Below are 14063 nucleotides of genomic sequence, written 5' to 3' on the forward strand. Positions count from 1 at the left end.
CTCACATTATATCTTGACCATGTTTGAAGGAAAGGAATGACTTTGCCCATGTGTTCTTGTCGGTCCTTAACTCAGGGGAAACACTGCCACCAGCAGATTCTTGATTCTGTCTGAATGGAGAAAGACAGATATTGTATTCTCAGTATTCTCTTTCACTGAGAGCAAGATTGACCAATGTGCTGTCATGCTGATGTTGCATGTTTCAGAAGAGATCATTGTGACCTCATCTACAGTTACCTATCAGAAGAGACTGGTCATTGTGACCATTCAGACATGCTTCCTGACTGAAAGAAAGTATAGACCCTCTGGTCTTTCTACCAATCATGCCCACAGAAGAGCAAAAAGATGACCCATGTGCTTTTCCACCCCTTCTTCCATAGTGGGCAAGATCTGAAGAAAGGAATCCCTGCATCCTAAACCAAAAAAGGGGGTTAACTCCTGTTGTGGTTAGCTCTGGCCCAGCTCCTGCCCCAAGGACTGTGGATGTGGGGGAGACATCCACATGCTGCAGGCCTGTTTTGCCCCCGGTGGAATCTGATGATGAAGGCTCCTCTGACCAAGAAGACATGAGTGACAGGGAGGAGGAGAGTGGGGCAGACAGCCCAGAAGGAGATCAATTATCTAGCTCCTCCCTGGATTCAGAACAAGAGTTAATGATACAGCCACGCATGCGGAGAGAGCGATGCATAGGCAACAACAACTGAGAGATTATTATCAAAGAAAATGAGGCCACCTGTGGTTGGGTGGGGCTGTGGTAATTAGTGAGGCTGCTATAAAGAGCATCCTGTGGGTTTGACCATTGTGGAGGATTATCTGATCGTTGTGTTTCGTGACCGCTTTACTGACTTTGACCTTTTGTGTGCTGGTTTTCCCCCGCTTTGAAACTCAACCAGGGCAAAGTGTGTTTCACTTTGTGAAAGAAGAAGGACTGTGAATTGCCTCACAGCTGCAAGCTAAGTATCACAGAACTGATAAGGGATTTGTACAAATTACCAGTTTGTTTGGAGACGAGTGCTCTTTGCTATACCAAAAGAGGGCTTGGTTTAAGTGAATTTTCATTATAAAGAACATTGTTTTGAATTTTCAAATGTGTGCATGTCTGAAATTGTATCTGCATTTTTGGGAGGATTCTACCAGAGAGCTCGACAGAACAACACCCCACCCCCCCTAAAATGTAATTTGTCCATCTTGAGCAGGCTCTGATGTTCTCCAGTGTTTTTTGGGGGATCCTGTCCCACTTTTGCTACCTTCCAATCAGAAAGCCTGCCATATCACGTTCTGAACATACTCTGGAACACACACACACACACACACACACAGAATCCAATGTCTGACTTCATCCTGCATTAGTAGAATGGCTAAAAAAGCTGTTCCAGTCCAACTTTTTGTCCGCTTTTGAAAACTGGCTTTACAGTCAAAATGAATTCCTGTTTCTATAGCATTTGATAGCTAATGCTGCAGAATAACCTGAGTAGAGTACTATCAATGTGGCAAGTAACTGCAAGCATGATCAGCCTGCAAACTATTTCCTACTGATAAACTGAAATGGTTCCTTAATCAAGAGTGTCCATTTTGAGAAAGAATAAAATTCAAAGTGGAAGAAATAAATGCTGGCACACCTGTTGTAAGCAGTTTTAGCATCCAGCTTTTAAAAATTTACTTCACCTAAACTCCACATTTATGCGACAACCATAGCAAACCAGCATAATCGTTGCATTGAAAAAAGACAAGGGAGAAAAGCTACTCAAGTAGGAAGGCTAATACTGAAATACAGGTAAACTCATTAAAACAACTTAATCTTTCATCTCAATTTTGACATTGCTAATTGAACTGTTAAGAGATCTTTGATAATCCTGTGGCAATCTATTCAAATCCACCTTTTTAATTTTCTTTTTTCGCTTTTGCTTTACATATTTATCTTATTGTCTTTTGTTTTTATGTATGTATGTAAAACTTTTAAAAATTCCAAAAAAATTCCAATACATATATATAGAGGTTGGGCCTAGAGGCAAAAAGGAACTGTGACGTTCCTTCAATATACCAGGGTGATCCAACAGAAAAAACATATAGCCCCTCCCTGGTACAAAGCTGAAGGGATTGGATACTGTAGCCTAGAGGTTAATTCTCTGCCTTACAAGGCAAAGGTTGCAGGTTCAAGTCCCAGTGAGGGTATGGCTAGCTGATGAGGCCAAAATAAGGCCGAATTATGTGACGTTTCGGTGAAATCACATTCACCATCATCAGGCTGAAGTTTTAAGCTTCGTGCTGCTGTAAATATGGAGTGTTTGCAACTGCCATTTGTTCCTTATAAATAGTGGTGGGGGTGGAGATTAGGTTTGAATGTAGCAAATAGATTGGGTGACTATGTTTTAGTGATTTGATTGGTTGGTGGAATCACAATTACTTGAAGGATTGACATGGTGATGATTATGATATGTTTTTTTGTTTAAGGCTGGTTTCCAAATCTCTGGTAGGCGGGACGTGTCATCGCGCTTGTTCATGCTGAAGGGGTGTTTCTCTATCTCTATCGCTTCCATAGTAATTCTTCTGTATAAATTTTCTGTTTTGGAAAGTAATTTAGTTTTTTCAAAGTCAATTTCGTGCCCTGTTTTTTTAATGTGCTGGACAAGGGAGGAAGTCTTTTCTTCTTTTTTAACTGCATTCTTATGTTCTGCAATGCGTGCGCTCACTCTTCAATTGGTTTGTCCAATGTATGTGGCTGCACATGTTTTGCAAGGGATTTCATACATTCCTTGGTGTTCTAGTTAGATTTTATCTTTTGGGTTTCTTAGGATGTTTGATATTTTTATATTTGTGTAAGTTTTTGGTTGTGTCTCCCCCCATTCCTCCCCAGTCTTTAATTCAGTCTTGACTCCTAATGATTGCCTGGACAAATCCCTGTTCTTTTGTTTCAGAAGTGGTTTGGCATTGTCTCCTTCCTAGGGCTGAAAGAGAGTGACTGGCCCAAGATCTCCTACCTACTTTAGTGCCTAAGGCAGGACTAGAACTCACAATCACTTGGGTTCAGCCCAGTGTCTTAAGCATTAAACCAGTCTGACCCTTTTTGTGTACTATTTATGCCTCAACGTAATTCCACTGAGGGGGGGGTCTTCCTTTGAAACATCTCCAATGCAGCTCTCTGCCAGAAAGTTGCCCATGCCCATATATAGGCTAAACAGAGCATAGCATTCAAACATGTATTTCCACTGGCTTTTTTCCAATGGCAGACTTCATTGTTAGTCTGCCCAGGCACCACCAAACAATGGTTTCATTAATGAGCCAGAATGTCAAACACCTGTGACTTTTCATTTTGGTTTATCCACAGGAGTAGGTACACTTAGCATGGTAGCTAAGTTTAATCTTCACCATCTTGCTGAGGAAAGCTCCTCACTGTACATCGTAGTAGGTGCATCATGTACCTACAGTCCCAACCTTCTTAAACACTCAGCTATCTTGGTACTTGAACAGGCTACAGAAAAGAAGAATGAATAAATGGTCAAAGATAAATGGTCAAAGCAATGGAAACTGCAGTTTAATGTTTCCAAATGTAAAATAATGCACTTGGGGAAAAGGAATCCTCAATCTGAGTATTGTATTGGCAATTCTGTGTTAGCAAAAACTTCAGAAGAGGATTTAGGGGTAGTGATTTCTGACAGTCTCAAAATGGGTGAGCAGTGTGGTCGGGCAGTAGGAAAAGCAAGTAGGATGCTTGGCTGCATAGCTAGAGGTATAACAAGCAGGAAGAGGGAGATTGTGATCCCCTTATATAGAGCGCTGGTGAGACCACATTTGGAGTACTGTGTTCAGTTCTGGAGACCTCACCTACAAAAAGATATTGACAAAATTGAACGGGTCCAAAGACGGGCTACAAGAATGGTGGAAGGTCTTAAGCATAAAACGTATCAGGAAAGACTTAATGAACTCAATCTGTATAGTCTGGAGGACAGAAGGAAAAGGGGGGGGCATGATTGAAGCATTTAAATATGTCAAAGGGTTAAATAAGTTCCAGGAGGGAAGTGTTTTTAATAGGAAAGTGAACACAAGAACAAGGGGGCACAATCTGAAGTTAGTTGGGGGAAAGATCAAAGGCAACATGAGAAAATATTATTTTACTGAAAGAGTAGTAGATGCTTGGAACAAACTTCCAGCAGACGTGGTAGATAAATCCACAGTAACTGAATTTAAACATGCCTGGGATAAACATATACCCATCCTAAGACAAAACACAGGAAATAGTAATATGGGCAGACTAGATGGACCATGAGGTCTTTTTCTGCCGTCAGTCTTCTATGTTTCTATGTTTCTATGAAAATCCCAACACCTGATATTAACAGATCAGGAGTTATTAAAAAAAAAAATTCTAACCACATGAGGAGAACTAGGTAAAGAGACCAAAACTTGTCTTCTAGCTAGTATCGAAGTTTAACTCTTTGCGGTTCCGTGGACTTTTGCTAATCAGTCGGTTGCTTCTCTAATGAATAGAATCCAGTAGAAGGTTAATAGCTCTGCCATTTAGGAAAAATAAATATTCAAGAAGCCAACTTGAGCTTTATTTTTTCCTAATGAAACAACAACAACAAAAACCTCAAAATTACATTCCAAACTTACTTTTACTTTTAATACAAAATTCAAACAAGGAGTTAGAAATGTTGGGTAATAAATATCCTTACCTCAAATGTGGGACTGTTCTACAGGTTCAAAGCCAAGACTGAGAAAAACATCTTATGTGATTCAATATTGGAGCTTTGAAATACTTTGCAGAGACTGAAAAGCAGAGCAGATGTTCGCCTTAGCCAGGATGTAACCTTGAAAGGCATAATTCCCTCTTGGTTTCTCTTGCTCATTCCAAAAAGCAAGATGTTTTGACTTTAACATTTGAGTTTCTTATAATCTTGCCTGTTCTGTAATCCATAATTTAGACACTGCCTCATAGGTATGCTCTTACTGTGAATGTAATAAAAACTTGGTGAGAAAGCCATATGGTGCCCTCAGCTGCCTCCAGAAGTAAGCGAGTTGCAAAAAATGTTTCTTTTAAAACAAAGAAATGCTGGCATTTTCTTCCCATTTTACATATAAATTTAAGAGGAAAAAAACCACATAGCTGGAAGAAAAGTGCAGTGTAAACATCTAGGCAGCGCACTCCTTAAAAGAAATTCTCTCTCAAGAAATGGTTGTTACCCTGGTTTATACATTTTAAAATATAACAGCTATGACGCACCAACACTAAACATCCCCATGTTAACAAGGGGTTACAATAAACACAAAACCAGAAGGCTGTGGAAGGTGTTTGACCACATTGTTACAATCCTAACAATAGTTTTGTTCTGTTTTGTAAACTACTAATTGCTAGTAAGAGCAAACTATACATATCACGACGGAGGGAGGGAGGGAGGGAGAGAGAGAGAGAAAGAAGCTATAATGTTAAAATGATAGGAGAGATTTCCAGTCAAGCAAGAACTGAGATAGCTTGCAATTATATTTCTTTTATATTACAGTATTTTCTTTTATCTTTTATTATACGTTACCTTTGATTTATTGTACTTAATTTCTCCATATAATTTCTGATTAAAATGATCTTTAAGGCATTTATAAATATCCGAATGAAACACTCATTCAAAACCCCAGGATTAAACACTTGTCCCATTACGCTAAAAGCAACACATATAGCAAACAAGATACAAAAACTATTTCACTCAATAATTTTAGAACTGGAAAACATATATTTCTTGGCCTAAAGACAAAACAGGGGGGGGGGGATTCCAATTATATAAGAACTCGAGAGCCTACAAAAAACCCTATTAGGTGCCCATCAGTAAATATTCTACTCTTGTTTTATCAGCCCTTCCCGATTTATTGATCTTGTAGTTGCTAATTGATGTCTTGGAAAGCTCTAATCTTGTGAACCCTGGGAATTATAGAGTCCTCTTACTGATGATTCCAGAACAACTGACAGCATGCTTTTTATACTAAGTGCATCCTGTGGATATTGAGCCCACTTTTGGGGGAAAACAGCCTCTCTTTAAAAGACTCAGTGACCAGAGCCTTTAAAAACATTTGCAGTGGGAACAGACAGAGGCAATTGTATGTACTGTAAGGTCCCAAAATGTAGTTGAGTCACCAGAATGCCAAAGAGAGAGAGAGAGAGAGAGACCCAGGAAGAGGCTTGGAAAAAATACATACAGTATATCAGAAATATTCCACAATATACAGGCAAAGAGCATGCAATGAAAAGAGCTGCACCTTGGAAAAGGTATGGCGTGCTTTTATATCTTCAGAGGCATCAGCTTAGTACCCAGTTCTGGCTCCCTGGCCCATGCCTCCCTTGTAATCCTGCATTGGCTGTGCAGCATGGAACAGGGGGGCTGAGAGCTTAGCAATACAGGTATTTGCCTGATGTAAGCCTGCCAGGACATACCCCGCACCAGACACTGAGTTTATTTATTTATTTATTATTTATTAATTGGACTTTTATGCCACCCCTCTCTGAGGACTCAGGGCGGCTCACAACATATAATTAAATTAATTAAATATAAAATCTAAAAAAACCCAAAACCATAAAAAAAATGTTGTACACAAAGACAAGTTAACAGGAATTAGATCACTGGTAGAAGCAAATGGCAGAGGCAATTCTAATTCTTACAGGAACAAAGCAATTCTTGCATAAGTGAAATAGCAAGTTATTACTGTGTTCCAGTAATTCTATCTATTCTACTATTATTATGTCCCTTCAGTACAAAGAGACAGAAAGAATGTGGAATGCTTTTCATGTCAAAGGCTCTGGGAAGCTCTGTGTTGTGGACTTTGTTATAAAATGTAGGTATAGCTAAGTAATTTTCTTCTTTTGTTTCTTGCTATTGTGCAAGCATCTTCCTATACCTTGGTTGCTCCAGGACTATACAGTAAGATAGCAATCATCAATTAACGTGGCACTACAGTAAGAAGCACTCTAATTCTGGTATGATGCTTTAAAATCCTCTAATGCTTCTGTTGGAACGATGGAAGTGCTGTTTGAAAGAAACAGGCTTCAGAGAAGGGTGACATATAAATTCAAATAATGAATGAACGAACGAACGAACGAACGAATGAATGAATGAAATGTATCATGTATCCTGAAATAGGTTCTAAGATTGTTTTTGCTTTCTCCAAAGCTAATTTAATTATCTCAAAAAGACTGAGATTTCCTAAAAATATAGCTAACTTAATGGAATTATTTTATGTAAGTAACAGTGATAAATACTGAAGAGTGACACATAGATTAACAGATTAAGATATCTTTGATACAGGATAAGTCTAATCAACAATTACGATAGCTAAATAGGCCCCGGGATAAATTAAAAAATATTTTTCGGGCACTCACTGCAGGTTTCTGGCTAGAAAATAGTATGTCAAGCCTAAGATTTTTAAACTTTGCTGTGGCTTTATATAATTTTTAGATAACTCACTGTAAGAAAGAAAAGGCCAAACCAGATCAAACCTTGTGCCTAATTCAACGAGACTTATTTCTTGAACTATTACTCCAGGTGTGACAAGTAGATACAGACATCTCTGAAATCAATCTTTAATGTTATTGCATATTTAGAGCTAAATTATAGTCTGAAGAGTTGAAATGTCCCTTGCTTTATATGTTTAACTTTAAATGGAAGCCAATGCTTAAGGAATGTTCTTCAGTGGAATTTTGCATGTCTCTAAAAAATGCACAGTAAAAATTGAGCTTGTTTCTCAGGATACAGTTAGTGTTAAGATATTCATGAACAGGGAGAGCCAATGGTAACAAGGTCAGCCAATTAATAGGCATAGCAACTAAGTTAGACGTATAGGAGCTAACCATTTCTGAGTCTGTGCAGAGAATCAAAACTGAATTCTTAAGCTTAAGGCTGGGTGTGGCTCCAGGTCCACACTCTATACTCTTCCACTCTGAACTCTGCTGAAATGAAACTGTTGTCTGCTGTCTGTAACTGCTTGAAGAACAACTCTGCTAATGATATTGTAAATTCATCTGGAATTATGTTTATAAAGAAGTTAATGAATCCAGTTGAATCAGCCTTCTGTGTGTTTGCAACAAACTTTAACAGTTAGTGCTTGGGGTAAAAGTGAATTCTGGAGTGGATATTTTATATCTTGTTGGATTTTAAGCTTGTCCCTCATTGATTTTTCTGTGTATTGCATACAACTGTTCTGCTCAGAATAGCTTGAAAAATGATTTTTTAAAAATGTATAAGGTGCCTGTCTCACTATCTGTTCTGCCGGCGTGTCCCAACCACCCATAATTACAGGGTAATTAGTCCAGAAAGACACACACCACACAATAGAAGGAAAACCAAAAGTCTTTATCAGCAGAAAAGCAGAAAAAAACCCCTTTTTAAATGTCAAAGGGATTTTCTGATACACACAAGGCACAGGTTAAATGCAATCCAATTTCTCACCCAGTAACTGGGAAATTGAGTCCAATTCCAAAGTTCAGAAAGTCCACACACAGTCTTGAACAGGGAAACAGCAAAACGATGATCTTGACGAAACTATTAATCAGATAAACTTCCACAAGGCTAAACCAGCACGCTGTTCTTTTTATCTGTAGCACTAATTACAGCAGCCCCACCCAACCACAGGTGGTCTCACTTATCTCCTGTTATAATCCTTCAGTTGTTCTCTCCTATGCATCACTCTACGCATGCGTGGGTTCGTCATAAGTTCTTGTTCAGAATCCAGGGATGATAAGGATGATTGATCTCCTCCTGGGCTGTCTACCAAACTCCCCTCTCCCCTGCCACTCATGCTTCCTTCGTCAGAGGAGACTTCATCGGGAGATTCTATCGGGAGCAAAACAGGCCTATGGCATGTGGATGTTTCCCCCACCTCCACCTCCACATTCCTTGGGCCAGGAGCTGAGCCAACCACAACACTATCAAACAATAGTTAATTGGCACAGGATTTGATTGTAGAAGTTAGAGCTTTAGTTTATATTGGATTTGGACTTCTATTAGAACAGTTTATGCTGCCCGAGTCTTCAGAGAGGGGCAGCATAAAAGTACAATTAATAAATTAATAATAAATGATAGATAATAAATAACTCTGATACATAATTTTAGAATTTTTACCATCTTCACTTATTAAAAATTAAAGGTAGGCAACTTGTAGCATATAGGTTACAGGCACTTCCCTAGTGTCTTTTTGTCACTCATCAGAACGCCACCCCCAATGAGTGAAGCTAATTTGGGGGGTGGGACAGATAGATTTAAAGAGCAAAATAACCATAGCTCGTCAAATATCCCACTGCCCCCGGAAAGCCTCAAATAATAAACTAAGGTCCTTGGCTACATGAAAATAGCTTATCCTCTAAATTCATGAAGAACAGCTCCCAACATGAAATAAACACAAACCTGTTCCCCAGCTGTGTAGTAAAAGGAAACATTTTCTAACATCTTGGTGTTCAGGATCTGGATAATTATGACAATAAGTACAGATAATGTTAAGAAATTTTATTTGGCTTTGTGATGAAAGCACATAAATTACAAGTGGAAGAAACATCATGCCACAAAATTGCATAGGGTTCTTACAAAAATGTGAATTATGCATCTAAAGGCTGAAAAATTAAATTATATACATGTTAAATGATTTTTTTTTCTAAGTGAAAGCAAAACCACTATTTCCAATCAGCCAATCACATACATTATTTATACCAATGTTCAATAACGGTAGTTTCAAATGAAAGCAAGCCCTATCTAATCTCTTACAACCAAGTTAACAATTAAAATGTCCAAATTCTCTGTATGAAGGTCTGTCCTAAGCTGCTAAAACAATTCTCAGTAGTGTATCTGTAGTGTACAGTGGAGCCCAATGTAATTCAATGCAGCTCTATTCTCTATAGCAAAATGTTCCACAGTAGATTATTTTGACATGTTCAACACATAACAAGGCAAATACATAGAAGGCACAAGACTCTCACATCAGACTCCTTTTTCATTACCTTACTTTATTTCAAGTAATATTCATGATAAATGATGTATTACTGCAAGTTTTAACAATGCAAGATATACAATATTACACACTAAAACTACAACTGCAAAAAGGAGCACTGTACAGATATTAAAAAAGTAAGTACAGTCAATGATCAGTTACAAATGTACTGAAAACCAACTACTCTGTCAACCATTAACTTGGTAACTTTACATCATAAATTAAAAAGCCTATCAGAGTTTCTCCTACTTGTTGGAAACTGCAGTATACAAGCATGGCAAAGAAATACCTATAGAACTGTTAACAATACTGGATTATTGTAGCCTGTCTAACTGGAAACAAATTTATTTAACCTTTATCTTAGAAAATGCAGCATTAAACTTTGACCCTTCCAGGTTTTTATATTTAATGATTAATAATATTGATCTTCAAAGTGCAAAAGTAGAATAAATGATAGGAGTCATCTTCTTAAAATCAAAATGAAACTTTTCATTTCCATTATATCCTCTAAATTACTCCATAAAATGTAAGCAGTTTATCTTTTTATATACTCTTAACAATGTGCAACATTTCTTCATGCATGATGTAAATAATGAAAAAAAATACTGTTTAGCCAAAATTTTAGTTCCCTATGTACACTTAGCATTTAATTCAATTTTTATTTTGTTTGATCTCTATTTATTGCTTGCATTTAAATAAAATAAGTTATTTTTACTGAGCTCCTGAGGGAAAACAAACTACATATACGCTGTTATGTATTCCAATTCCTTACCACTATCAGACCAAACTATAGTGTTTTGGTAATGTAATATCCACATGGTAGAACAGTAAGGGATGCTGGGGGTGGAACTGTAACCTTTGTAAGGTTAACTATATAAAAGGGTAGAATTAATCAGATTTCTCTGATTCTTTTTCACAAATATTTTAGATTTGAAACATCTACATTTCTATACACTTTGGAAATGGCATTTCCATGTGCGTTCCATAGATTAAAGAAAATAAGTAAGATAAAATAGCACAAACCAGTTTAATAATTTAGGTCAATGATGCAACCCAAAAATAATTGAAAGCAACATTCCCCAATCTATCTTACATTTGAAAGTAGTACAGAAAGTCTGAATGAAAGATTCTGATTGTGCAACAATTATTTCATAACAGTATCAGTGATCGCTGATGACTGTATGAGCTTCTTTCCTAAAGCTTTTAATTTCACCTCAAGGGAAAGTGTGGCAAGAACTTTGATTTACAGAGACAGAATGCGCATATACATATGTGAATCCATATCACATCTGAAGCATGTATAATCACATTATGTCTTGAAGAGATTTTGGCTAGGGAATATATCCTACAGTAGTAGTTATCACAGTTACAGAGAACTAACACTGATAATTCTCTGTTGAGACACAACCAGCACAGCCCACTATCACTGAACAGAAAGCTAAAGAAAAAAAAAGTTTCTTTTCTCAAAGTGTCATTGTTAAGATGACAAAAGCTTTCAAGGTGTAGTTGCCAAGGAAGAAACAAACAATTACGGATACCGTGATAACGGTGGGTGGACTATTGTGTCATTCCTGTTTCATAAAGTGGTGTAAACACATTTACCTTCACAAAACATACTGGTCCCCAAAGAATGCTTCAACCTGCCCATGGTTTACAAATGACTGGTGTAAATATGGCAAGAGAAACACTGACCTCTTAGTTTATACCATTAAACTAAAAAGAAAAGCAAGGCCTACAAATAGGATATAATTTCCACACCCAACCCATTTGTTTTAGAAATTAGTACAATCCTAATGAAGGTCTTCCGTATCTGAAGCTGCCCAATGGCCATTCAAAAAGAGGAACATTCCTGCGGAACAACATGGTAACTTGCTGTGTCAGAGAAATTTAAGATCAGGGTCTCTGTGGGAACTGTTAGAGAGGTGTATCAAACACTTTTCCTGGATTATCTTCTAGCTCTTCATTTTGTAGGGGTTTGTGGTTCAATTTCCCACCATCGGATGCCAGGGAAGAAGTCGTAGAGCTGTGGTCTCCATCCTCACTGATTTTGCCTTTCATCGCTTCTTGAACAAATTCCAAGATTTCCAGGGGCAGTCTTTTGAATTTGTCTTGATATTCCTGATCAAGTTCAGCCTGTAACTGGAAATGACATACATGTTGTCATAAATAAAATTGCAATGATTTACCTCCCTGCTTTTTTTTTAAACAATAAGACAAAGCATACATACCCTTGACTGACATTTCCAAATGGTGAAAGGGGAGGGAATGCATTTTGGTTATTTTTCCAGATGTGAATTTTGCAGGAAATCAACCATTAGCTGACTTCTATTTTTTTTTAGAGCATGCAGGAAGATTGTTCATGCACCAATAAGTCATAAAGCAACAATGTTGACTATTACAGCCTGCTTTTCAAAATCTCCATCATCCCGGATGACTTGGTATCAAACATGTGCATCCAATGTTTTCCAACTGTGTTGGACCTACTCCTACAGAATACCATGTTGTCAGAGAGTTTCTGGGAGCTAAAATCCATCTTCAGGGTATCAGAGATGTGAAGGATATCCTATGTCTAGATAGGCTTAATTTCGAGACTCAATGTGATATCACGTGACCAGCAGAAATTTTGCTGTCTTTAACAAAGTAATATGCACTGTAGCATACTTGTGCTAATTACTATTGCTATTTAGTCTTGTTTTAGAAGACTATATGCTAAATCAAAGGTAAAGTCAACATTTGGACAAAATACAAAAGCTCCATTGATATAACTGACAGAAGTGTATTTGCCAATTTACAAATATGTGCTTCGAGGGGCAACATGGAGAGAGGACAATGCATGATTGTAAGATTGCAGATTCCAATCATTTACCTGGAGACCCACAAAATTAAACAGGACTTCCCAGTAAGAATGTATAGATTATCAAGGTGTAAAAATACTTGTAATGAATATTTGAATTTCTAATCTCCAATAATCTGTTACTTTAGAACAGGCATGTCAAACTCGCAACATGTTGTCATGTGACATATCACAACTCCCCCCCTCCCTTCGCTAAATCAGGGATGGACATGGCGGGATGTGATGCATCTGGCCCATGGCCCACGAGTTTTACACCCTGCTTTAGAATATATTTAAACAGAGGAACCCAAGACTATAAATATGAAAAGTTATTAATCATGAAAAGACAAGATTATTTTTATTTATTTATTTATTAGATTTGTATACCACCCCTCTCTGAAGACATTTACTGTTTTTATAATAATAATATCAGAACTAGATAGCTTAAATATTTTAAAGATGCTGTCTGAGGAATTCTAGGATTGAAGTCCATACATCTTAAAGTCGCCAAGATTGAGAAACACTGATCTAAATGGTATCCAAGATTTCAACTCTTTTATAAAGCATGCATTAAGATCTATAACAATGGAATCTTTGACTGTAACAGAGTCATAGTATATATCAAGAATTGTATGTTAGGAGGAGGCTGAATAAAATCTCTCAATCAATTTTCTCCCTCTCCTGGAATTACCAAGGAATGAAGGTGGTCAAATCTTCTCATATTACCTTTTTCACTGAGTCATGTGCATTTCCTTGAAATATTTTAAGTGATTTAACATTAGTACAGAAGTACAATTAGAAATGAAGAAAAAAATGGGGAAGAGAGGAAGACTTTAGAGGTAGTTTGGGAAACCACAAGCATATTAAACTGTTCCACTTAAGTTATATTGATATTGTGCTCCAAGGAGATATTCTAGCACAGTGGTCATCAACTGGTGGTCCATGAGAAAATTTTGGTGGTCCACAGAAAAATTATTAACATTTTTTATATTGCACTAAATGAAGGGTTACCTACACCCCCTGGGCTGGATACATGCAATGAATGTTTGTGTTATTGCAGAGAGTCTCCCCTTTTTGTGAGAGTTGGAAAGGAGGCAGAAATTCCAATTTGGGGTATGCTTTAGTCTCCTGGTGTGGAGCTTTGGGTGAAGGATGGAGGAAAGCACCAAGCCAGCTGAAACAGTTGTTCCTGCTGGGGCCCTATGGGGCCCTGTGAGCAGGCGAGTGGCTGGGAGGGGAAGGGCAAGTAGAAGTTGTGAGATGCCCCTTAACATGA

The 14063-nt window shown here is 37.6% G+C and overlaps 1 protein-coding gene across 5 annotated transcripts in view; it reads right to left on the reverse strand.

The window, feature by feature from the left end:
• Positions 1-9461: 9461 nt before the first annotated feature.
• The window catches only part of PLCB1 (phospholipase C beta 1), a 535828-nt gene continuing 531226 nt past the window's right edge, over positions 9462-14063 (reverse strand). For 3 of the 5 annotated variants that reach the window (XR_011557370.1, XM_070732668.1, XM_070732670.1), the window contains one exon: positions 9462-12093. Coding sequence is in view for 1 of the 5 variants with exons in the window: in XM_070732668.1 (XP_070588769.1) it covers positions 11869-12093 (225 nt within the window). In the remaining 4 variants the exon portion in view is untranslated. The remainder of the gene's footprint in view (positions 12094-14063) is intronic. The other 2 variants (XR_011557371.1, XR_011557369.1) reach the window with 2 other exon arrangements.

The sequence above is a fragment of the Erythrolamprus reginae genome, chromosome 1 (genome assembly GCF_031021105.1).
Source record: "Erythrolamprus reginae isolate rEryReg1 chromosome 1, rEryReg1.hap1, whole genome shotgun sequence".
NCBI classification, from domain to species: Eukaryota; Metazoa; Chordata; class Lepidosauria; order Squamata; family Dipsadidae; genus Erythrolamprus; species Erythrolamprus reginae.